At 44.0% G+C, this 26,932-nt stretch overlaps 1 protein-coding gene across 1 annotated transcript; it reads right to left on the bottom strand.

Annotated features, from left to right (window-relative positions):
- Window positions 1-6,169: 6,169 nt before the first annotated feature.
- LOC122551986 (secreted phosphoprotein 24-like) lies at window positions 6,170-11,615 on the bottom strand. Its single transcript, XM_043694549.2, has 7 exons — window positions 11,490-11,615; window positions 11,241-11,344; window positions 9,541-9,669; window positions 7,595-7,726; window positions 7,185-7,224; window positions 6,555-6,599; window positions 6,170-6,433 (listed from the first exon to the last, which is right to left on the bottom strand). Exons 1-7 carry the CDS (start codon window positions 11,539-11,541, stop codon window positions 6,420-6,422), a joined length of 516 nt encoding a protein of 171 aa, XP_043550484.2. The 5' UTR covers window positions 11,542-11,615; the 3' UTR covers window positions 6,170-6,419.
- Window positions 11,616-26,932: the final 15,317 nt, after the last annotated feature.

Raw genomic sequence — 26,932 nt, 5'->3', positions numbered from 1 at the left:
TCCTCCCAACTGTTCCATTTTCCCTGGTTTTATACCCCCAAAGCATTGGATTGTGTCATTGGGCGGCACGGTGGCACAGTGGTTAGCACTGCTGCCTCACAGCGCCAGAGACCTGGGTTCAATTCCCGCCTCAGGCGACTGACTGTCTGGAGTTTGCACATTCTCCCCGTGTCTGCGTGGGTTTCCTCCGGGTGCTCCGGTTTCCTCTCACAGTCCAAAAATGTGCAGGTCAGGTGAATTGGCCATGCTAAATTGCCCGTAGTGTTAGGTGCAGGGGTAAATGTAGGGGAATGGGTCTGGGTGGGTTGCGCTTCGGTGGGTCGGTGTGGACTTGTTGGGCTGAAGGGCCTGTTTCCACACTGTAAAGTAATCTAATATAATCTAATCTAATCAAATTGGCTTTTAAGATTGTCAATATAATAAACTCAAACTGGATTGGAGTTTAGTATTTTTTTCAGGGTATAATTTAAATTGATTGGCCTAATTCGAATCTGTTTTGTAGTTTCCAGGGACCAGCTAATCAAGTTGTTCCACCAAATGTTACATTATGTATTTTTTTTCAGAACACTCAGCTCTGTCAGGCAGTTCTCTTGTTTTTTACTTTCTTAAAGGTGCAGTTCGCCCACATCTTCATAACAGTACACTAAGTGGATTAGCCATGGTACATGCAGAGTTATAGGGATACGTAGGGATCTGGGTCTGGGTTGGATGCTCTTCAGAGGTTTCATGTAAACCTGATGGGCCAAATTTCTGTATTGCAGTGATTTTATGATTCTATTATTCTATAATTCTCAATGTTAATTGACATATATTACCCACAGAGTGGAGAGTAGATTGCATGTTTTTTACTGATATCTTTCCTCACACTCCCTCCTCTTCTAGATAAATGACTCAAAATATGACACTCCACTAACACTACAGATGATACGGAACAAGGATTACCATTTGGATTCTATCTAACTCTTACCAAGGTATTACAATGAGTTCATCAAAATCCACAGTAACATACCACACAGAGGAGCAAGTCAAATAGTCAAGGCAGATAAAAGCAAGGCAGACAACAAGGTAACACTGATCAATTAAACCGCATTTGTTTCAATGCAAAAGGCCTGACAGGTAAGGAAGGGCAGGACTTATAGCTTAAGAACGTTCCAGGGTATAGATGCTACAGGAAGGATAGTAAGGGGGGCAAGGGAGGAGGGGAGTGGTCTTTTTGGTTAGGGATAACATTACAGCTGTACTTCGGGAGTATGTCCAGTGAAGTAATTTGAGTGGAACTGAGAAATTAGAAAGGGGTGATCACCTCATTGGGATTGTACTATATGAGCAGGGAATTGAGAAGCAAATTTCTAAGGAGATCTCAGATATCTGTAAAGGATAGGATTGTGTTGGTAAGGAATTGTAGCTTTCCACACAAACACTGGGACTGCCATGGTGTTAAGGACTTGGTTGGAGGAGGAATTTGTTAAGTGTGCACAAGAAAGTTTTCTGAGTCAGTATGTGGATGTACCTACAAGAGAAGGAGAAAAACTTGACTTTCCCTTGGGAAATAAGGTCAGTGGGGGAGCACTTTGAGGCCAGTGATCACAATTCTGTTAGTTTTAAAATAGTTACGGAAAAGGATAGACCTGACCGAAAAGTTAAAGTTCTAAACTGGAGTCAGGCCAATTTTGACAATATTAGACAAGAACAGTCAAAAGTTGATTGAGAGAGACAATTTGCACGAAAAGATACAGTTGAAAAGTGGGAGATCTTTAAATATGAGATAATGAGAATCCAGCGACAGTATGATCCTGTTAGTGTGAAGGCCAGGGCTGGTAGGTGTGGAAAATGCTGGATGACTGGAGAAATTGAGGCTCTGGTCAAGAAAAAAAAATGAAGTGTGCCAGGCATAGACAGGTATGGGCAGGTATGTCAGGTATAGACAGTTAGGATTGAGTGAATCCCTGGAGGAGTATAAGGGCAGTAAGAATATACTTAAAAAGGAAGTCAGAAGGGCAGAAAGGGGACAGGAGATAGCTTCAGCAAATAAGGTTAAGGAGAATCCAAAGAGACTCTGCAAATACATTAAGGACAAAGACTATCTAGAAAGAGAATAGGGACCCTTAAAGATTAACAAAGCTGTCTACGTGTGGAACTGCAGGAGATAGGTGAGATACTAAATGAGTATTTCACATCAGTATTTACTGTGGTGAAAGATATTGAAGCTAGAGAACTTGGAGAAGTAAATAGTAATAACTTGAAAAATTCCCATATTACGAAGGAGATGATGCTGGATGTCTTAAAACACATAAGGGTGGATAAATCCCTGGGACCTGATCAAGTTATCCCAGAACTTTGTGGGAAGCTAGGGAAGTAATTGCTGGGTCCTTTGCTGAGATATTGCTATCATCCATAACCATGGGTGAGGTGCCAGAAAACTAGATGTTGGCTAATTATTTAAGACAGGTGGTGCCATTATTTAAGAAAAATGGAAAGAAAAGACAACTATAGATCGGGGGGCTTGATGTCAGTGGTAGTAAGTGTTGGAGGGGTTTCTGAAGGATAGGATTTACACGTATTTGGAAAGGCAAGTGATTAGCGATAGTCAACATGGCTTTGTGTGTGGGAAATCATGTCTCACTGACTTGATGGAGATTTTTGAAGAAGTGCAAAAGGTGATTTATGAGAACAGAGCAGTGGGCAGTTTCATATGGACATAAATAAGACATTTGACAAAGAGTTTGCATGGGAGACTGATTAGCAAGGTTTGATCACATGGAATACAGGGTGAACTAGTCATTTGGATACAGAACTGGTTCAAAGGTAGAAGACAGAGAGTGGTGGTGGAGGGTTGCTTTTCAGACTGGAGGCCTGTGACCAGTGGAGTGCCACAAGGATCGGTGCTGGGTCCACTACTTTTCATCATTTATGTAAATGATTTGGATGTGAACACAGGAGTTATAGTTAATAAGGTCCTGGGGAGTGTTGCCGAGCAAAGACACCTTGGGGTACAGGTGCAGAGATCCTTGAAAGTGGAGCTACAGCGAGACAGCGTGGTGAAGAAGGATTTGTCACACTTGCCTTTACTGGTCAGAGCACTGAGTATAGGAGTTGGGAGGTCATGTTGTGGCTGTACAGGACATTAATTTAGGCCACTTTTGGAATACTGCATTCAATTCTGGTCTCCCTGCTACAGGAAAGATGTTGTTAAATTTGAAATGGTTCAGAAAAGACTTACAAGGATGTTGTCAGGGTTGGAGGTTTTGAGCTAATAGGGAGAGGCTGAATAGACTGGAGCTATTTTCCCTGGAGTATTGGTGGCTGAGGGGTGATCTTATAGAGGTTCACAAAACCATGAGAGGCATCAAAAGGGTGAATTACCAAGATCTTTTTCCCAGTATAGAGGAGTCCAAAACCAGAGGACGTCAGTTCAAGGTGAGAGGGGAAAGATTTAAAAGGGACCTAAGGGTCAAATGTTTCACGCAGAGAGTGGTGCGTGCATGGAATGATCTGCCAGGGGAAGGTGTGGAGACTGATACAATTACAACATTTAAAAAGCATCAGATGGGTATATGAATAGGAATGGTTCAGAGAGATATGGGCCAAATGCTGGTAAATGGGACTAGATTAATGTAGGATATCTGACCGGCATGGACGAGTTGGGCCGAAGAGTCTATTTCAGTGCTGTCCAAGTTTATGACTCTAGTTGCAATACAAAAATTTAAAGAACCTCCCTTTCATTCTTCAGGTCTGGTTAAATTGACTTTGAGAGATTGCCTATGCCTCTTTCTCTCAAAAGATCATCAGTATTTGATGCTCTGGATTGATATGAAATCAAATAAATCCTTGTTTTACAACAACAAATGCAGCAACGTTTGGAGCTGGATTCAGAAACATCCGTCTGGTCTGTCTGACCGATTATCTCAATTCAGAGAGATTTAAAAAGTGCAGGGAGCTACGAACAAAGAACTGGTTCCCATGTAGAGGAGTAACAGATAATGCTGTGAATATCACAGATGTGAAAATGTGTTGCTGGAAAAGCACAGCAGGTCAGGCAGCATCCAAGAAACAGGAGAATCGACGTTTCGGGCATAAGCCCTTCTTCAGGAATGAGGAAAGTGTGTCCAGCAGGCTAAGATAAAAGATAGGGAGGAGGGACTTGGGGGAGGGGCGTTGGAATTGCGATAGGTGGAGGGAGATCAAGGTGAGGGTGATAGGCCGGAGTGGGATGGGGCGGAGAGGTCAGGAAGATGATTGCAGGTTAGGAAGGCGGTGCTGAGTTCGAGGGATTTGACTAAGACAAGGTGGGGGGAGGGGAAATGAGGAAACTGGAGAAATCTGAGTTCATCCCTTGTGGTTGGAGGGTTCCTAGGCGGAAGATGAGGCGCTCTTCCTCCAACCGTCATGTTGCCATGGTCTGGCGATGGAGGAGTCCAAGGACCTGCATGTCCTTGGTGGAGTGGGAGGGGGAGTTGAAGTGTTGAGCCACGGGGTGGTTGGGTTGGTTGGTTGGTCCGGGTGTCCCAGAGGTGTTCTCTGAAACATTCCGCAAGTAGGCGGCCTGTCTCCCCAATATAGAGGAGGCAACATCGGGTGCAGCGGATGCAATAGATGATGTGTGTGGAGGTGCAGGTGAATTTGTAGCGGATATGGAAGTGTCCCTTGGGGCCTTGGAGGGAAGTTAGGGGGGAGGTGTGGGCGCAAGTTTTGCATTTCTTGCGGTTGCAGGGGAAGGTGCCGGGAGTGGAGGTTGGGTTGGTGGGGGGTGTGGACCTGACGAGGGAGTCACGGAGGGAGTGGTCTTTTCGGAACGCTGATAGGGGAGGGGAGGGAAATATATCATTGGTGGTGGGGTCCGTTTGGAGGTGGCGGGAATGACGGCAGATGATACATTGTACATGGAGGTTGGTGGGGTGGTAGGTGAGGACCAGTGGGGTTCTGTCCTGGTGGCGGTTGGAGGAGCGGGGCTCAAGGGCGGAGGAGCGGGAAGTGGAAGAGATGCGGTGGAGGGCACCGTCGACCACGTCGGGGGGGAAATTGTGATCCTTGAAGAAGGAGGCCATCTGGGTTGTACGGTTTTGGAACTGGTCCTCCTGGGAGCAGATGCGGCGTAGACGAAGGAATTGGGAATATGGGATGGTGTTTTTACAGGGGGCAGGGTGGGAGGAGGTGTAGTCTAGGTAGCTGTGGGAGTCGGTCGGTTTATAGTAGATGTCCGTGTCGATTTGGTCACCCGAGATAGAAATGGAAAGGTCTAGGAAGGGGAGGGAGGAGTCTGAGACGGTCCAGGTGAGTTTGAGGTCGGGGTGGAAGGTGTTGGTAAAGTGGATGAACTGTTCAACCTCCTCGTGGGACTGAACTGGTCCTCACCCTGAACAACTTCTCTTTCCAATCCTCCCACTTCCTCCAAACCAAAGGAGTAGCCATGGGCACCCGCATGGGCCCCAGCTATGCCTGTCTCTTCGTAGGATATGTGGAACAGTCCATCTTCCGCAGCTACACTGGCACCACCCCCCACCTTTTCCTCTGCTACATTGATGACTGTATCGACGCTGGCTCGTGCTCCCACGAGGAGGTTGAACAGTTCATCACATTCTGCAATGGAAACTGCTGCTGTAAGAAAGAACAAGCTAATAGAATGCAAAAGGAATGAAGCAAGAAACAGCCAAAAAATGCGGGATCTGAAGGGTGTGTACTACAATGAAGAGGTGAAGACAGCATTTATTTTTAGTCTGTGACCAATTGAGACAAAGTTACTGCTCGATGCATAAGTTTTCAAATGATTACTTTGACTCTGAGACTGATGTCTCTAAAGACCGGCCTTTGCTAAAACCAAATGCACCTGCTTGAATTATGTTTAAAAGCACAGTGATCAGCACCACTCAGAATTCACAACTATCACAAGTTACAAGAATTCACACCAAAAACACATTTTCTGCAGACGATATATGAAACATTCAAATGTCCTCGTCAGGAATGATAGCTCCACTTTAATAAGATTTTGCTATGTTGTTAATTAACCAACCCCCAAGTCGGGACTTAAAACTGTGACGTTCCAGTTCACAGCAACTAGCAATCGATGTGTGGAATGTGGTCATGGTGTGTGAGACAGGTTGGTTTGAGCATTGTCTCTCTGGACTCGTACCCTAACGGTGAAATAACAAACAACTTTTAGAGAAACATCAGGAAGTATTCTCTTTTAAATTTTAATGTGGTCCACAGAACATAAGACAACATATACCAAAAGACAGAACATTTACAAACTAGAGAATCTTCCAGTTACTGTACAGTGAAATATACAATCAGGAAGCCCAGGTTTATACATGAACAAGTAAAGTACGATTGATAACATCTTGTTTAATTGGAGTGAGGTCTTGTGTTAACACCAAGCTTGGCTTTACAGAAGTTTCATTGCTGGTTCGTGTCGAGATCCTGAATCACCATGGTGTTCCTGGAATGAACAGAGTGAAGACAACGATCATATTCCAATAGACTGTGTTCAATGTTTTATTGTTATTGATGATCATGAACGAGAGACAATTCTTTGGTAGAAAATCCCAGTTTATACTCACGTTTGAAACCTCCCGCAGTGACCAGTCTTTTGATTTGCTTAACACCTGTATTTAAAAAAAATCAGACACCAGTTTATTTTTCACATTTCTAAATTTTTAGATTCATCTGTAAACAAATTTCAATGATAATAGATCACAAATCACTCGATCTAAAAGATGATGAAATGTTAACTCCTTGGATTTCAAAATTGGGATTCAATGACTGAGTGAAGAAATCTTCACCAGTGCAGCAATAATCATTCAACCCTTGGAGAGGGAGGCGGGCGGGGGGGTTCTTGCTTAAATTGATGGAGATTATTGATCAGATTGTCCCTGTTGTACATTCTCAAAGAGAGAGGAATTATTGTCCGGTAAGTGCTGAACATCTATAAGTTGATTCGGTTACGTTGTTCTAGTGTGAAATCATCTTCATGGGCAAATATAAGCATCTCTACTTTAAGTTCCTCCCAAAATTCTTTGGGAAAGACTCGGCAAGATTCACATGTTTGTCTTCCCTCCCCTATAGATTCTGGGTAATACTGAATTCAATAAAAACGTAGCACAGTCACTGTCACAGGCTCCACTCTAAACAGAGAAATCCACTTTATTGTTGTCAATAAGGTTCTGATAAAAATCCAGGTTTATACTCACGTTTGTAGACTCTTGGGTGATGAGTTCTTCTCATTTTCACCTGAATTTAAGTAGAAAAATGTATGTATATGTATGTATAGACCAGGGATATATGTGATCTTTCTTTGAAGCATTAGTTTTGCAATCATCACTAAATCAATAACCCAAAAAAGGTTAAATGTGTTAGCCCTCAAATAATAAAGAGTAATTATCTCCTTGAATAGCAGCAAGCAATAATAATATCTCTGCACAGACTTATTGCTGGTGAAAAGCCAAGAGCTGCTCTGATTGTTATTCCACTGCAATAAAGATTCGCCAAAGGAAGAGTTTGAAGATTTGAAATACAACTTTGAGTCTGACAAAATCTGAGTCTGGGATAAAACACAAAGTCAGAGATCCCATTGCCCTGGTGAGTTTAATGGTGAGGTTACCTCGATGCTGTTTTCACTGGACTCGAAGGATCCACTTCTGCTGTCAAACGTCTTCAACCCCCGACACTCCACGTCAACGTCAACAACCTCATCCGCAAAATATTCAACATGGCTCTTGCAAAATCCTTTCACCTGTCAAATGCAATGGGAGAGTATTAAAGTTATCTATTACATCATCTTCAGCACTGAGAGCTGAAGGGAGCTCCTATGATACTCCTCTGAGTCAGTCCACATAGATATTTCTATAAGATAACTCAGCAAACATCTGGCCGTTCTTTGACATAATCAAAACTCACAGTCCTTTCTATGATATGACCAAACGCATACAGTCCATTCTGTGACATACAAGGCCTTTTTTTCGGTTTATTTTCAGGGCATGCAACACTTTCTATGACACACTTTAAGATACATAGTGTTTTCTGTAATATAATTCAGTATTCATGACCCTTTCTATGATATTCATATATCAATACCCTCAACCTTTTCTAATATAACCCTGCACATATGATGTTTCTCTGGTATAAATCATTGGAGTGACCCCTTCTACACTTTCTGTGATAATCTTCAGTATACACAATGCTTTCTATTATATACCTCTGTGTAATTTGAATGTAGATATGACATTTAGAGGCATAGAGCCACAGAATCATAGAGATGTACAGCACAGAAACAGACCCTTCAGTGCAATTTGTCCATGCCAACCATATCCTAAATTAATCTAGTCCCATTTACCAGCATTTAGCCTATATCCCTCTAAACCCTTCCTATTCATGTACCTATCCAGATGCCTTTTAAATGTTGTAATTGTACCAACCTCCACCACTTCATTTGGTAGCTCATTCTATACACACACCACCTTCTGCTTTAAGACGTTTGCCCGAGGCCCCTTTTAAATATTTCTCCTCTTACCCTAAACCTATGCCCTCCAGGTTTGGACTCCCTGACCCCAGTGAAAAGACCTTGTCTATTTATCCTCTCCATTCCCCTTGTGATTTTATAAACCTCTATAAGATCACCCCTCAGCTTCTGTTGCTCCCGGGAAAACAGTCCCAATCTGTTCAGCCTCTCCTTATAGCTCAGCCCTGCCAATCCTGGCAACATCCTTGTCAATCATTTCTGAACCCTTTCAAATTTCACAACATCATTCCTATAGGAGCCATAAAGTCGTACAGCACAGAGCCAGACCTTTTGGTTCAACCAGTCCATACCGAATATAATCCCAGACTAAACTAGTCCCACCTTGTAACTTTGGCCCCATATCCCTCTAAATACTTCTTATTCATGTACTGATATAAATTCATTTAAAACTTGTAAGTATACCCACATCCACCACTTTCTCTGGAATGTTCATTCCACACACGACCCGTCTCTGTGTAAAAAAAAGCCTCTCATGTCTTTTTCAAATCTTTCCTTTCTCATCTTAAAAATACACCTCCAGTCTTGAAATCTCTGCCCTAAGGAAAAGACACCTGCCATTCACCTTATTTCACCACACATGATTTCATAAACCTTTATAACATCACCCTACAACCTCCTGCACTCCAGTGAAAAAGGTCCCCATCCATCCTGCGTCTCCCCATAACTCATGGGACTCCTCTGAGCCCTCTCCACCTTAATAATATCCTTCCTACAACAGGGAGACCAGAACTGCACACAGAGGCCTCACCAATGTCCTGTACAACCTCAACATGATGTCCCAACTCCTATTTTTCAAGGTCTGAGCAATGAAGACAAGCATGTTCAGTGCCTTCTTATCCACCCTCACTATATGTGATGCAAACTTCAAAGAATTATTATATACCTGAACCCCTGAGTCTCACTGTTTATCTGATATAACTCAATATGCATGACACTTTCTGTAATACAGCTCAATATACAATACCTTTCAATGATAGAAGTTTGTATACATGAAGTTTGAATGTGACAAAATATAATTCAGAACTCACTGCAGTCTTTTTGGGACGGAAATTGCAGCTGGGATCATCAAATTCCAGTCCAGAATTCTTGGAGCAGACAGTTTCTTTCACAGAGAATGTTAAATCCACATTGTACGATAATTTTCCAGTGCGGTAAATCTAATGAGAGAGAAACAATTAATGAGTGTCTGACTGTATCTTACTCTGTTCTTACTCTGAACTGACTAACCAATCAGCATTGAGTGTGACATATCTTTCTCCTTCTGTTTAATAATCAAAAGGACAACAATGTAAATTTACATAACACCTTGAATGTAACAAACTGACTGTGCCACAAGAGCATTATAAAATAAACTTTGCACTGAACCAAATGAGGTAATGGCTGAGTAATTGCCAAAAGCTCAATCAAATGCAGGTTTTGAGGAAGATCTTAAAGGCAGAAGTAGAGAGATAGACAGGCGCAGGGCAATGAATTTCAAATCTTTGAGCCCAGGCAGCTGAAGGTAAAACCACTAATAGTGGAGAGATGAAAATCAGGAATATTCATTGTTATGTAAGGGTTTAACAGTCTTATCGGCGTAATGATAAGAAATGCATTTAACACCAGCAGCAATAAGATGAGGTTGCATGGACTTGAGTCAGCTTTGAGTCTTGAAGAAGGAGTAAGAGCTAACATCAAGGTGTAGCAGCATCCATCATAGTAATGTTACTTGGTATCTGACCATTATCACACAATAAACTTCATCTTGTTTAAGATAATAGTGTCTTCTGTTCATACTACAATCTGCTGTTTTCGCAACCACAATAGACCAAGCAGATCCTATCATTCCTGTCAGCAAACCGACCATGATGAGCTGTGGTGAGGATTCATCTTGCAACATTCATGAAGGCAAAAATGAGGACTGGAGATCTGAAGGTAGGGTTGTGAATTTGCAGGAAATCATGGAGATCAGGGAGTTGGGAGTGAAGACAAAGGAGAGTTTCCAAAAATTTAAAATCAAGGACAGTATTGCTTGACTTGCAGCTTATGAAGCGAACAAGGGAACGGGCCTTGCTACGAGTTGTGACACCTGCAGCAAAATGCTGAATGACCTCAAGTTTATGGAGGATAGAGTTTGAAATACCAGTCAGATGTGCAGCCGCATTGCCAGATTTATACAACAGTGCGAGAATCAAAAACAGATAATTGCTGATGAAACTGATGAAAAGTCACTGAAAATGTTAACTCTGCTTTCTTCCCTTGGATGCTGCCAGTCCTGCTTAGTTTTGTTAGCAATTTCGGTTTTTGTTTCAGACCTCCAACAGGAGTTGAGACAAGTGATGTTACAGAGATGGAATGGAGCAGACTGGGTGATGAGGCGGAATTCTGGAAGCTCATCTCAAGGCCAAAAGTGTTCGAAAGGGATGGTTGAGCCTCAGATAGTTGTGTTGAGGCTGGCAAGAGCCAAGTGGAATTGCAGCTCGAAGTAGGTCAGTGCCTCAGTGAGTTCTCCCAATGATAACATGAGAGAGACAGAGGGAGCAGTAAACTGATCTCACAGGATAGGAAGCCTGGGATAATGGAGGAGAATTGGGAGGACAGAGACGTGAGGCATAGGAGGCTTGACAAAGGAGAAGAAACTAGGAAGGATAAAGGAAAACTAAGATGAAAGAGAAAAGGAATAAATGCACTCAGTAATATTCTTGTAGAGTTCAGAGAGTGAAACAGACTGAGGCCAGGACACACTTACATCCTTCACCCTTCTCCTGGTTATCCCACACAGATTGCTGGTCTCGGTGATTCGGTTCAGTTTTATAACAGATGCTCTCAGAGCATTCTTAGGGCTCGGTATTCCTGTCGATAGAGAAAAGGATAAGTTGTACAAAACATTCCAGAATACTTCAGCGAATTATTTTTCCACCTCGATGATATCTGAGTGAGTGAACCTCATTGGCAATAACTCGTTGGTTGATGAGGAGCCGCTCTCTCTGGGACCTACCTGAGCAGTGGAGAATCTGCACTGCAGCAATGGTGAGGAGAAAGGCTTTCATTCTGCCTCTTGTGTGATCAGCTGGCTGCTTTCTCAGAGTAAAAGAGCTGCTTCTCTCTCTTGCTCTGTCCTTTCCCTGCTGCGTTCAGTCTTTATATTCTCGCGCCTCCACCACAATCAAACACTGACTCATATTTACTCAGTTTGATCCTGGGCAGGGGAAGCTGCTGCCAAGTGGCTGTAATATGGGCAGAGCTTCCTCCCAGTATCATCACCGTGTTTAGATTTAGTGGCAGTGGGTTTGTTCAGAATTCTTTCCTGATAGTTGGATATCCTCAAAGGAGATGAAGTATAGGATTATGTTGTTGGATGAATAATCCAGATGCCTGATCCAGGGACATGAGTTCAAATTCTTCTACGGCAGCTAGGGAATTTCTTGGATTAATCTGGAATATCCTAAGAAACAATGGTGACATCTCCAAATGCATTGGGTTCACTAATCGTCTCTTGTGAATTTGTCTGGTGGTCTTGCCTACATGTGAGTTTAGGTCTGTGGCAACGTGGTTGACTCATAACCATCATTTGCAATGACCTTACACTGTAATCTTCCCGAGGCAATTGGAGATTGGTCATAAATGGGTCAGAAATGTTAATCCTTCCATCAACCCTCACAACATCCTGCAAGGAAAAGAAAATGGAGATGTTGCTTTATATGTACAAAATCACACTCCATGGTCTACAGTAATGATTAGATTAGATTCCCTACAGTGTGGAAACAGGCCCTTCGGCCCAACAAGTCCACACCGACCCTCCGAAGAGTAACCCACCCAGACCCATTTCCCTCTGACTAATGCACCTAAACTCTATGGGCAATTTAGCATGGCCAATTCACCTGCACATCTTTGGATTGTGGGAGGAAACCCACACAGCCACGGGGAGAATGTGCTAACTCCACACAGACAGTTGCCCAAAGCTGGAATTGAACCCAGGACCTTGGCGCTGTGAGGCAGCAGTGCTAACCACTGTGATGGATTTTTAAAATTCATTCACAGGATGAGGATGTCATTGGCTAGGCCAGTATTTATTACCCATCCCTAATTGTCTAGACAGCAGTTAAAAGTCAACCACCTTGCTGCAGGTCTGGAGTCACATGTAGGCCAGACCAGGTAATGATTGCAGTTTCCTTCCCTAAAGGACATTATGAACCTATAAGGGATAATTCTCCTGGTCAGGTTTAATTCAATTGCAGTCTATAAATGACAGGTAAGATTCATATCCTGCACTAGATGGCACTAATATAGCCTGAACTTGAACGCAGAAGGCTCATCCAACTATCCAAGAGAATGGAACTCCACTCCTGAATGCCCTGATGGTCTATGACAACAACTCTTGCCAATGACACAGAAAATGAAAGATCCTTGTAAATCAGTTCAAAGCTTCTCTTTCTGCTGAGTTTGCTGAGGTCAGAGAGTGTTCTTCAGAAAGTGAATTTGAAGTGGACAGGCACCATTCAGCTAGGAGAAAGTGAGGACTGCAGATGCTGGAGACCAGAGTTGAAAAATGTGGTGCTGGAAAAACACAGCAGGCCAGGCAGCATCCGAGGAGCAGGAAATGAGGAAGCTGGAGAAACCTACCTTCATCCCGTGTGGTTGGAGGGTTCCTAGGCGGAAGATGAGGCGCTCTTCCTCCAGGCGTCGTGTGGTCAGGGTCTGACCTGCATGTCCTTGGTGCAGTGGGAGGGGGAGTTAAAATGTTCAGTCACGGGGCGGTTGGGTTGGTTGGTAAGGGTGATCCAGAGGTGTTCCCCCACTTTATCTCAGTCCCAACCCCCGGATTCAGCACCGCCTTCTTGACCTGCAGTCTTCTTCCCGACCTCTCCGCCCCCACCCTCTCTCCGGCCTATCACCCCCACCCTCACCTCCTTCCACCTATTGTATTCCCAGCGCCACTCCCCAAATTTTCTCCCCCCTACCTTTTATCTCAGCCCGCTTGGCACACCAGCCTCATTCCTGAAGAAGGGCTTATGCCCGAAACGTCGATTCTTCTGCTCCTCGGATGCTGCCTGACCTGCTGCGCTTTTCCAGCAACACATTTTTAAACACAGGCGCCAATCAGCATTACATTTACACAAGGTCACACTCAGTCCCTGTGGACATAAGTCCCGAAATGATTGCACAGCAGTTGGGTTGCCACCACTGAGTGGAAGGTTTCTTTAGATTTCTGACAGTGTGGAAACAGGCCCTTCGGCCCAACACATCCACACCAACCCTCCATAAAGTAACCCAGCTAGGCCCATTTCCCTCTGACTAATGCACCTAACATTATGGACAATTTAGTATGGTCAATTCACCTGACCTGCACATCTTTGGACTGTGGGAGGAAACCCACGCAGACACAGGGAGAATGTATAAACACCACACAGACAGTCGCCCGAGGCTGAAATTAAACCCGGGTCCCTAGCGCTGTGAGGCAGCAGTGCTAACCACTGAGCCACCATGCCACCCAAATCATGGACACCATTCTTCAAAGCCGGGGGCAATATCACAGGGGTTTAAAATTTTATATGAGTGCAGTAGTTTATTAGTTACTATAAGCTTATTGATGACAAGATGAGGCTGTGTGGCTGGGTGTGTGGAGGGAGACTGTGATGAAATCACCAGATATAAGTGCAGCCAGAGTTGGCAACTTTAATCTTAAAGGATGGTGTCGGTGTTTGGGTTATTTCCTGCAACATTATCTCACCAAAAGTTCTGCCATTCTCATACAGTGCTGTCCCTATTAATACTGTTTCACTCACAACTTGACAAATTGTCTGAGGAATCAGGAAGCAGGTTAATCATTTATTTTCATGCGTGTCAAGGAGACCTAATCTTATCATTATGATGTCTAAGCCCAACCCTGCCTTGTTAGACACCCCCAAGCTTTGTACAAAATATCACATTATTACGTATTACAATTTCTGCGTTTCCTTATCCAGGCTTCTTACATCGCCTACTGTCTTCTCATAGTTGGCACAGACCTTGCCTGTATTTCATCCGAGAGAGAAAATGAGGACTGCAGATGCTGGAGAGTCAGAGTTGAAAAGTGTGGTGCTGGAAAAGCACAGCAGGCCAGGCAGCATCCGAGGAGCAGGAGAGCCGATGTTTTGGACAAAAGCCATTCCTGATGAAGGGCTTACGCCCAAAACATCGATTTTCCTGCTCCTCAGATGTTGCCTGACCTGCTGTGCTTTTCCAGAGCCACACTTTTTGACTGTATTTCACCCAAAGCCGGCCCTAACCTGGACAAATTTAAAAATCACACAACACCAGGGTATAGTCCAACAGGTTTATTTGGAAGCACTAGCTTTCAGACTGCTGCTCCTTCTCCTGGACCTACTCCACAGCTACCAAAAGAAGGAGCAGCACTCTGAAAGCTAGTGCTTCCAAATAAACCTGTTGGACTATAACCTGGTGCTGTGTGATTTTTAACTTTGTCCACCTCAGTCCAACAGCGGCACCTCCACATCACATCAACCCGAACCTGGTGATAGTGTGGTTTTTCCACTTCTAGCCTGCTTCTGTACAGCTGTAGCTCCCGGTTACTTTTACAATATGACAAATGGAACTCTTACTGGATTGCAATTGAATTAAACCTTTCAACAGACACAGTGTAAGCTCCCAATCTGTGCACGGTGTGATCTAACCATTAGATTACATTCAACTCATATTCAAGCTTCAAAAAGGTATCAGTCAAGAGAAAGAGGACCAAGAAAGCCTGGAACTGTTTCACAAAGGAGTCTCACTCCAATGTGTTAAGGGTATCAAATTCAGCAGCAGTTTTTAATTCCTGGACGTTGTGCACTGCACGGTCCATGCTGAACCCACTTCCACAGGCGCTGGCCCCAGTATTTACTCGGGTGTATTCACCAATTCAGGAAGAGCTGTTCAGGTTCTGGACAGGGCTAACTTGACAGAACATGCATGTCTGATGGACAGCCAGCACTCCGTCTCAGGGTGGGGATACAGAAGCTAATAGTACACACCAGTGTACTGCTCAGGCTCAAGTTCGAAATGGGGATATATGTGGGAGAAGGGATGGTGAATTTGAGAACTGGGGAGTTAAGGTTGATGGTGGAGGCAGATGAGGGTGATTTTCTGATGGGTGAAGCAGCAATGGAGAGAGAGAGAGGAAGAAAGAAAGGGAGAGAGAGAGAGAGAGAAGGAGATGGAGAAACAAGAGAGAGATGACATGGAGAGCTAGGGCTGTCAAGGAGTCAGGGAGAGAGAGATGAGGAACAAAATGAGAGATTGGAAGGTGAAATGTTGGGATTCAGAGTTGGTTGACTCAGTGATCGTGGGCAGGATTAATCCCAGAGGAGTGCACAGGTCATCTTGAAGAGGTGGAGTCACAGAGAGGAGTGTTCCTCTTAGCCCACCAACAGTGTTGCAAGGACAAATCTCTTTCTCACAGCCACCCACATCTCTCTTCCTCTTTAGCTGCTGAAGCTCGGGAGAACCAGTCGACTGCAGTGAAGGTGTGAACAGGATCAAACCTGAGGTGGCAGCCTCTTTAAAACAGTCCAATATTGGACCTGCCTTCTGAGGGCAGATCAGCCAGCTTATGGCCTTCTTTGAAACCCAAAGTCAAACAGAAGATAGTAGGGTCCCAGTTTGGAGTTTGTTATATGTTATACTGCGCAGAAAAGATTTACAAGAATGTGGGAGGGTTTGAGGGAGTGGTTGAATACACTGGGGCTGTTTCCCCTGGAACGTTAGAGGCTGAAGGGTGACCTTATAGAGGTTTATAAAATCATGAGGGGCATGGATAGGGTAAATCAACACGGTCTTTTCCCTGGGGTGGGGAAGTCCAGAACTAGAGGGCATAGGTTTAAGGTAAGAGGGGAAAGATATAAAAGGGTACTAAGGGGCAACCCTTTCACACAGAGGGTGGTGTGTGTATGGAATGAGCTGCGAGAGGAAGTGGTGGAGGCTGGTACAATTATAACATTTAAAAGGCATCTATTTGAGTATAGGGTTTAGAGGGATATGAGCCAAGTGCTAGCTATGTCAGATTGGGCTGTCTGGTTGTCATAGACAAGTTGGATTGGAGGATCTGTTTCTGTGCTAAACATGTCTGATTCTGTGACACTCAACATCTGACTTTAGAGGGCAACAGGAAGTGGCATCCTCCATCCCTCGGGCAAAGGGAAAGTTTAGAAAAACAATATGTTTGTCGTAATGATGTCTTCGGGCATAGTCCAGGAGGCATGGATACAGAGAGCTTACTGCCCATTGCATACCCAGTGCATGCCCAGTGAACTAAGTCATGCCCACTCTAAAATGGTGATGGCAACATCTAAATCCTGAGCTTTGCCTGAACTTAGATTGTTCAACTAGATTAGAAAAAAAAACAAAATTGCAGGAGTTAGCAGGTTTTTCTCTGTAGTGTGTCCCTGACAACAGAGACCATTTAGCACCCACAAGCGTAGGAGCTGCACGCAGGGATTTACTTTGGACTGGGGATTTATTGACAGTGGTGCAGAGATCTGTGGTTGGGTTTCCTGCCTCCCGAGCTCTGCGTAGGCCTCAGAGTTTGTGTGGGAGGATGGAGGAAAGGTGGGAAATGTAGAAACGGTTGGGAGAAGGTAAACATTAGCTTAAGAAAAGGTTCAAATCCCACAGGGAAACAGCTGTCGAAACCGCAGAACGTTCCAGAAGTTAGGGTTTGCTGCAGCGGGTGGCACGGTCGTCACCTCTGCACCTTTCGGCTCAAACCAATGTTTGTGAAGTCGCTGAAAGTGGTGGAGGGACTGATAATGTCACAGCGTATGGCAGTAGGGCATCTAGGACCCTGCTGAATCTGTCAGCTCACAATGTACCTTCTGAAGCGATCAATTCCAGCAAATTGGGACATAAGGCATGTGAATCCAAGTGAGTGAATTTGGTATGAAATCAGGTAAAGAAAGAGAAATAAAAACATGGAAAGATTAACCAAAAGGAACAGGCAGGAAAGTGAAGGAAATAAAAGGACAGGTAGCCTATGTTGTGCTTTGCGCTGTTTAATGTCATTTTGTTTCAATTTTAGGGTCCATCTCTTCAAATTGTGTCTGTATTTCCTGGATGACAAAATTGCCTTCCCTTTCTCTTCACTTGGGCCCACCCACGCAGACCTTGTTTTTTGATGGCGACTCAATCTCATGCCAGCTCTGCTTCCACGCCTGCTCTCCCTCACCACCCACTTGTGCCTCCTGGCACAGCTTTGCCACCCCAGTCCCTCAGCCATGCAAGTTGGTGTTGCCATATACCATCACACCTCCCCCATTGCAGCTTTTCCTCCCACATGCAACACTACTGCCCCAACACCTAACCCCCCCCCCCTCACCCCCACCTTGTTGCCTCCCCTGCTCATCACTGCCTGCCCCAGGACTTGCCTCCCAGCATTGAATACCGCTCTCCCTACCCCTGAGCCCCGACTTGATTCCTCCTCCCTCCACCGACCTTGCCTCCCACCCTCTGCTCCGGCCTGATGCTGTTCCCTGTGTCAGTTCAAACCCTTGGTTGTCATGCTGGACATGTGCTGAATTCTTCCATCTAGTGGCAGGTGTTGGTTGGTGCAGGTAGTACTAGGACTCAGCAACTCCTTGAAGTGACCATCCTCTGCCACCAGATGGAGTCCAGTCAATCCAAAAATGCACTTGATTCACCAGACACATCCACTGAAGCTGCCTGGGCTCACTCTGATCGTCTACGTCTGTGCTTTGTCTGCAAATCCCAAAGCATTACTGCGCTTGGGGGTAAATTGACTGCATTCGTTTTTCAGGCTCTCTGCCTTTATTCCTGATGAAGGGCTTTTGCCCGAAACGTTGATTTTGCTGCTCGTTGGATGCTGCCTGAATTGCTGTGCTCTTCCAGCACCACTGATCCAGAATCTGGTTTCCAGCATCTGCAGTCATTGTTTTTACCTTGCCAATTCTCTGGCTGACCCTGGGCCTTCCCCATGCTGAAGATGTTAATTTCTCTGCTCCCTGGAGATTGCTTTTCACAGTTGTTGGGCTGCTAGTTGCTTTTATGTTGCTAGGCTTTTCCTTCAATGTTTGCTTAATGCTGCTGCTGAATCTCTCATTTGCTGTCACCATCTTTTATAATGGTGGTGGATCATAGAGTCAGAGAGTCATGGAGATGTACAGCACAGAAACAGACCCTTTGGTCCAACTCGTCCATGCCGACCAGATAACCTGAATTAATCTAGTCCCATTTGCCAGCACTTGGCCCGTATCCCTCTAAACCCTTCCTATTCATATATCCATCAAAATGCCTTTTAAAAGTTGTAATTATACCAGCCTCCACCACTTCCTTTGGCAGCTCATTCCATTCACGCACCACCCTCTGCGTGAAAAAGTTGACCCTTAGGTCCCTTTTAAATTTTTCCCCTCTCACCCTAAACCTATGCCCTCTAGTTCTGGACTTCCCCACCCCAGGGAAAATACTTTGTCTATTTATCCTATCCATGCCCCTTATGGTTTTATAAATCTCTATAAGGTCACCCCTCAGCCTCCAATTCTCCAGGGAAAACAGCCCTAGCCTATTCACATTCTCCCTATAGCTCAAATCCACCAACCCTGGCCACATCCTTGCTAATCTTTTCTGAACCCTTTCAAGTTTCACAACATCCTTCCTGTAGAAGGGAGACCAGAATTGCACACAATATTCCAAAAGTGGCCAAACGAATTTCCTGTAAGCTGCAACACAACCTCCCGACTCCTATACTCAGTGCTCTGTCCAATAAAGGAAAGCATACCAGGCGCCTTCTTCACTATCCTATTTACCTACAACTCCACTTTCAAGGAACTATGAACCTGCACTCCATGGTCTCTTTGATCAGCAACACCTCACCATTAAGTTTATAAACCCTGCTCTGATTTGTCTTTCCAAAATGCAGCAGCTTGCATTTATCTAAATTAAACTCCATCTCCCACTCCTCAGCCCCTCAGCCCATTGGTCCATTCTGATCAAGATCCCATTGTACTCTGCCCACTACACCTCCAATTGTGGTGTCATCTGCAAACTTACTAACTATACTTCCTGTGTTCACATCCAAATCATTTATATAAATGACGAAAAGCAGTGGACCCAGCACCGATCCTTGTGTCACACCACTGATCCCAGGCCTCCAGTCTGAAAAGCAACCCTCCACCACCACCCTCTGCCTTCTACCTTCAAGCCAGTTCCGTATCCAAATGGCTAGTTCTCCCTGTATTCCACGTGATTTAACATCTTGGAAGAGTTGGCTGCATGGAAAGTCTTAAGGGACACTGCTTGAGTCTTAGAGATAAAATAAAAACTGCAGATGCTGAAATCCAGGCAGGAGGCTGGAAGAATACAGCAAGCCAGGTAGCATCAGGAGGTGACGATGTCAATATTTCAGGTGTAACCCTAAGAGCTTGGCAAGACTGCCTTTTATTTCATATTCTATTAACAACGCACACTGTCAGAATTAACACAAGGTTCCACACAGAATCATCTCTCTCCAAAGTCTCTCTGTCATGTGATTTCTTACATCACATGATGTAGGTTCACGAGGTCAATTCCTGGAATGGCGGGATTACCTTACACTGAAAGACTGAAGCGACTGGGCTTGTATACCCTTGAGTTAAGAAGACTGAGAGGGGATATGATTGAGACGTATAAGATTATGAAAGGATTGGACACTCTGGCAGCAGGAAACATGTTTCCGCTGATGGGTGAGTGCCGAACCAGAGGACACAGCTTAAAAATACGGGGTAGACCATTTAGGACAGAGATGAGGAGAAACTTCTTCACCCAGAGAGTGGTGGCTGTGTGGAATGCTCTGCCCCAGAGGGCAGTGGAGGCCCAGTCCCTGGATTAATTTAAGAAAGAGTTGGATAGAGCTCTCAAAGATAGTGGAATCAAGGGTTATGGAGATAAGGCAGGAACAGGATACTGATTAGGAATGATCAGCCATGATCATGTTGAATGGCGGTGCAGGCTCGAAGGGCTGAATGGCCTACTCCTGCACCTATTGTCTATTGTCTATTGTCTATTGTCTATCACTACTGATGTGGCTGACTAGTTACCTGTTTGAATGTTAACCCTTTACTCCACACCTCAGAAGTCCCCATCAAGTTTGAAATTCTCTACCTGTGTTACCCTCCTGAAAAACAAGGCCCACATCCTTTCGTGTTCTTAGTGACCTCCTGCCATATATGCCCATTATCCACTTACCGCTTGTTCTGCCTGTCTTGGCCATTTGTGGTTTGGCAGTATTCCCTTAAATTTGGATGGTAGAACAATCGGTGCCGCAAGCTGTTGTGGATGAGGTATACAGGAATCCTTCCCTCCTGAACACCTCCCAGTTAAGGTTGGTGCCAAAGTTGTAGTCCCATAAGGACAACAGTTGAAGGACTGAGGATTCAGAACACAGGTACAATAAGTAAGAATAGAATTATTGGCTTCATCTTTACTCGGCTGCAGCTAGGCCCCAGAACCACGGCTGCTACCTATGTCCCCAGCTATATTAAATATACATTAGATCCTGGGTAAGTGGTTGCTCAATGTACATGTTTTGCTTTCACTGCAGTCAGCCAGAGATTGACAACAGTGGCTCAAAGTACCTGTATTTATCATCGATCAGCATCTGGTATTGCAACAGTCATTCTGTAAATGTAATTACTCTCTTTCTTCATAGTAGTTCGAACCACTTACTCCCAGGATCATGTCAGAACATCTTCATTGTATTTATCTTAATTCTTTGTTTTCCTTCATGCTGACTGAGATGGAAGGAGTCTTTAACTGGCCCTGTTACTCTCCCAGCATAACATAAATTTAATTGTTCCCAGTGTGGCCAATCATAGTGTTCTCCATATTAAACTTTGAGTAAAAATATCCACCAACCAGATCGTTTGAATTATTAGTTTAGAATTTGGTCAATGAAGATACAAAAATTGTTAACTCAGTTTTTAAATATGTGAAAATATAAATGTTACCCTCTAAGTAATCCAAAGACACATAGTTAAGCATACAAATACACTAGATAAGGGGGAGAAAGCTTTCTCGCTGCAGAGATTCACTTAGAATAAAAAAATCCCTTTCAGCCTATAAGTCTTCGTTTCTGATGGCAATAAAGTTTGAAATGTTCAGATGGCTGTCAGTCGGTTACTCTGACACACAAAGATGATGTTGCCGAACACAAGCAGTTGTCACTGGGGCCCTTTGCAGATGCAGTTGTTCAGTAGATATTGATAGATTCTTCCAAAGGTTTTCATGGGAGAACAGTTGGACCAGGACTCAAGATGCCACGTTGGACCAGGACTCAAGATGCTACATTGGACCAGGACTCAAGATGCTACATTGGACCCATAACAAGATTTCTTCTGGAAACAGAAGTGCTAAAACGTGACACTCTTCTCTGAAAGTATGTGAGTCATAAATTACTTCAAATAATACCCAAACAGTATCCAAGCAGAATTAACACTCTCCCAGTCATAAAAACAGTCAAGCATATTGCCTGAACTGAGTGCTGGACTGCCCAAGGAGCTATCTGTTGGACATCAGGTCAAACTGAGATCCCATTTGACATTTCATGTAAATATATAAAAGACACAGCTGATATCATTTTGAAAAGAACAGGAAAATCCTCCTTGGTCTCTTGGCCAATGGTAATCAGTAAAGCAGGGTCTCTTGTTAATATCATGTTGCTCCTTATGGGATCCTTCAGTGTGCAAGCTAACTGTTGGGTTTTTAACATTTCTGCAAAACTTCAAAAATATTTCTTAGCTTCCAAGGCACTTTTAAGTATCCTGAGGTTATGAAAGGCCCTATATAAATGCGTCTTCCATTACATCACTGTCTGAGATGTTTTGCACGCAACAATGGCTTTACTCCATTAACTTACACAGCACACAGTGGCTTCAGCTCATATTAGATGCAACCAATTACCAAGGAATGACCACCTCCATTCCCATCCTCCAATTGTTTGGTAGAATTGTCTAAAGATTCTTATCAATTATAATCATCTTATCTGATCAGTCAGCTCCACTTTATCTCCATCTAACATTCTAGGAGGTTTACCATCTTGTCTACGGTGTTGGTGGACTCAGTCACATTCAGTCACACTGGCAGTGTGGGTCATAAAGTGGAGAGTTCCAATTCCTCTCCAGCCTTCAACAATGAGGCTGGGCACCCACCTACTTCCTCAAAACTACCTGTTGCTGCATCTATCTTTGTTTCATTGTTGAAAGTCTTTCTATCTTGTGCTTAAATTTACTCAATGTCCCAGAATCCACTGCACTCTGGGGTAGTGAATTTTACAGATGCACGGCCCTTCGAGAAGTGTACTTTCTCCTCATCGCTGTTTTGAATTTGCAACTCCTTAACCTAAAACAATGATCTCTTATGCTAGACTGCCCCAGATCAGGACACATCCTTTCTATATTTACTTTCCCAGTTCCTTTAGCATATCTTATACCTCAGTTCAATCTCCCCTCATTCTTCTAATCATCAGAGTGTTAAGGGACATTTATGAACCAAATACAGAAAATGTTGAGGGACTCAACAGGATTGAAAGCATCTGTGGAGAAAGAAACAGAGTTAATGCTGCGAGTCCAGTATAATTTCTTCAGATGAACCAGATAACATTTCTAACAATTCATGGTGGTTTCATGGTTACTGACACTAGCTTTATATCCCAGATTTACTCATTGAATTTCAATTCCATCAGCTGTTGTTTGAACCCATATGACCAAATTATTAGTCTTGGTTTTTGGATTATCAGTCCAGAGACAATAATGCTACTCCACTAATCTCTCACTTACCGTATACACCTGAATTGAGATTTGAGACTTTGAAACTGCAAGCACAGCAAACCCTTCACATTGTCATCAGAGAGGGACACGGCATTCTCTCTCATTGACACATGCAGAGATTAGGCTGTTCCTTGCCTGGCCACACGGGGGCCATTGTGAGTTGTCTTCTTGATGGTTCAGGATTGTCAAAGTTTGCCATCGTCACGATTTTGTGTGTGTGTGTGGCGGAGAGCAACATTAGAGAGCCACATCGCTGAAAAGGATTCAGGATTTTGTAAACGGGATGGATAATGTCCACAGAGAAAAACAAATAGAGTAAGGATGAGCATGAATTTCTACGGCTAAAAGCAAAAAATGCTAGATATCACAGCGGCTAGGGCAGTATCCATGGACAGTGAGCAAGCTAACATTTTGAGTCTAGATCACTCTCCATCAGGACTGAAGTGAAGTGTGGAGGGTCAGCATTTATGCAATAATAGGAGGGGGGATTTGGCGTGCAGGGGGAGAAAGAATGTTGATAGTTCAGATTAAGTGAGAATGTCCGAAGTGAGATGTATTAAAGGAGAAATTATTCAGTGAGAGAACAAGTTCAGCCAGGCGGAGGAGAGTGGCGGTGGATGGATGGGGGCGTTGCTTTCACAGATGGGAGGAGCCAATCGGTAAAAATAAAATCCATTACTCCTCTCCCAAAATTTCGACATCAAACATCTCAAAGCGTCTTGGTGGAGTGAATTGTTTTCAAAGCACAGCCAGTGCTGTTGTTAGGGTGAATGTTGAGACTGAGAGCATCAAAAGGTCATTGAGCAAAAGTGGTCAACCTTTGAAACCCCAAACCTGACACTGAAAAAACTCTCAGGTTTGTGGGTCTATTCTCGAAATTCGGAGTCAACAACCAAACCCTCAGTGACTAATATTGATGTTGGCTAAGACTCTGTTGTCAGTAGGAGTAAATGGCCTTGGACCAGGGAAAACCATCACTTGCTGATTGTAAATTAACTCAATTACAGGATAAGTAGGCCAGAAGTTGAGAGTTTGGTGTGGTATGAAATTATGTTTAAAAGCACAGCCTCTTGTTAACAGAGAATCAAAACTTAACATAACTGTTGAGCACTCTTCAACTCGCAGATGTGAGCATCCATAGTTGGTTTAATCAGAGAGATCTTTCAACACTTAGAGTGGTCAAGAATGCAAGCCAAGTCTCTTGTGACCAAACTTTTTGAAAAGATTTTTCATCATTGCATTTTCCTTGAAAGGATCTTCCTAGTGAAACTATGAAGAATATGGAAATAATTCCTAGATGGCAGATGTTGTGTCTGACATGTGAGAATAATGCCTAAAGGTTTAACATTTATTTGCTTAAATAAGAAATAGACTGCAAATGTCTTAGGCACTACTCTTTGGGGTTTGGAATGCTTTCACCAATGGAAGCCCATTTTAAGGTTGGACATATGTTAATGAAATTCAGTCAATAACAAACATGCAGCAAGACCCTGACGACTTTCAGGCACTGGGCTGATAACTAGTAAATAGTATTCATGCAAAACAGGTTCTCCGCCAAGAGTGAATCTCAGCATCCCCACTTAACATTCAATTGCATCGCCATCGCTGAATGCCCTGGGAGAACATCAATATCCTGGGTGTCACCATTGATCAGAAACTTAACTGGACAAGCTAGTATAAATACTGCAGCTACAAGAGCCTGAAAATTCTGCAGCAAGTAATGAACCTCCCCATACTGTGCCCACCCCGAGTTCCTCTTGCCAGTGTCAAAATTACAGACTGGTGGGAAATGATCCTTAAGGACTGTTTAAGAAAGGTGGTAAGGACAAGCCAGGGAACTATAGACCAGTGAGCCGCTGTTAGTGGTGGGCAAGTTGTTGGAGGGAATCCTGAGGGACAGGATGTACATGTATTTGGAAAGGCAAGGACTGATTAGGGATAGCCAACATAGCTTTGATTAGATTCCCTACAGTAAGAAAACAGGCCCTTCGGCTCAATAAGTCCACATCGACCCTCCTACAAATAACCCACCCAGACTCATTCCCCTACATTTATCCCTGACTAATGCACCTATCACTATGGGCAATTTAGCACGGCCAATTCACCTGACGTGCACATCTTTGGACTGTGGGAGGAAACCGGAGCACCCGGAGGAAACCCACACAGACACGGGGAGAATGTGCAAACTCCACACAGACAGTTGCCTGAGGCGGGAATTGAACCCGAGTCCCTGGCGCTGTGAGGCAACAGTGCTAACCACTGAGCCACCATGGTGGGAAATATGTCTCACAAACTTGATTGAGTTTTTTTGAAGAAGTAACAAAGAGAATTGATGAGGGCAGAGCGGTAGATGTGATCTATATGGACTTCAGTAAGGCATTCAACAAGGTTCCCCATGGGAGATTGGTTAGCAAGGTTAGATCTCATGGAATACAGGGAGAACTAGCCATTTGGATACAGAACTGGCTCAAAGGTCAGAGGGTGATGATGGAGGGTTGTTTTTCAGACTGGAGGCCTGTGACCAGTGGAGTGTCACAAGGATCGGTGCTGGATTCTCTACTTTTTGTCATTTATATAAATGATTTGGATGCGAGCATAAGAGGTACAGTTAGTAAGTTTGCAGATGACACCAAAATTGGAGGTGTAGTGGACAGCGAAGAAGGTTACCTCAGATTACAACAGGATCTTGACCAGATGGGCCAATGGGCTGAGAAGTGGCAGATGGAGTTTAATTTAGTTAATGCGAGGTGCTGCATTTTGAAAAAGCAAATCTTATCAGGACTTATACACTTAATGGTAAGGTCCTAGGGAGTGTTGCTGAACAAAGAGACCTTGGAGTGCAGGTTCCTAGCTCCTTGAAAGTGGAGTCGCAGATAGATAGGATAGTGAAGGCGGCGTTGGTATGCTTTCCTTTATTGGTCAGAGTATTGAGTACAGGAGTTAGGAGGTCATATTGCGGCAGTAGAGGACATTGGTCAGGCCACTATTGGAATATTGCATGCAATTCTGGTCTCCTTCCTATCAAAAAGATGTTGTGAAACTTGAAAGGGTTCAGAAAATATTTACAAGGATGTTGCCAGGGTTGGAGGATTTAGAAAGATTGAATAAGCTGGGGCTGTTTTCTCTGGAGCGTCGGAGGCTGAGGAGTGACCTTATAGAGGTTTACAAAATCATGAGGGGCATGGATAGGGTAAATAGACACAGTCTTTTCCCTGAGTTGGGAGAGTCCAGAACTAGAGGGTATAGGTTTAGGGTGAGAGGGGAAAGATATAAAAGAGACCTAAGGGGCAACAATGTCACGCAGAGGGTGGTACGTGTATGGAATGAGCTGCCAGAGAAAGTGGTGGAGGCTGGTACAATTGCAACATTTAAAAGGCATTTGGATGGGTATATGAATAGGAAGGGTTTGGAGGGATGTGGGCCGGGTGCTGGCACGTAGGAATAGATTGGGTTGGGATATCTGGTCGGCATGGGCGGGTTGGACCAAAGGGTCTGTTTCCATGCTGTACATCTCTATGACTCTACGACTCAATGACTTCTGGGAGGGAAAACCTGACCTACGTTTGGGAAATAGGGCAGGACAGGTGACAGTGGCAGAGCACTTTGGGACCAGTGACCATAGTTCTATTCATTTTAAAATAGTTATGAA

This window comes from Chiloscyllium plagiosum, unplaced genomic scaffold (genome assembly GCF_037043375.1).
Source record: "Chiloscyllium plagiosum isolate Xiang-an unplaced genomic scaffold, Cpla_swu_hap1 HiC_scaffold_7, whole genome shotgun sequence".
Lineage (NCBI taxonomy): Eukaryota > Metazoa > Chordata > Chondrichthyes > Orectolobiformes > Hemiscylliidae > Chiloscyllium > Chiloscyllium plagiosum.
This window is presented reverse-complemented; position numbering and strand designations above follow the sequence as displayed.

Bases quoted from the DNA above. Each gene is read 5' to 3' on its own strand.
- LOC122551986 (XM_043694549.2), bottom strand. From the start codon at position 11,541: ATGAAAGCCTTTCTCCTCACCATTGCTGCAGTGCAGATTCTCCACTGC. The intron at 11,345-11,489 runs GTAGGTCCCAGA...CTCTATCGACAG, and splicing joins GCAGATTCTCCACTGCTCAG to GAATACCGAGCCCTAAGAAT. The intron at 6,600-7,184 runs GTGAGTATAAAC...TTTTAAATACAG, and splicing joins TCACCCAAGAGTCTACAAAC to GTGTTAAGCAAATCAAAAGA.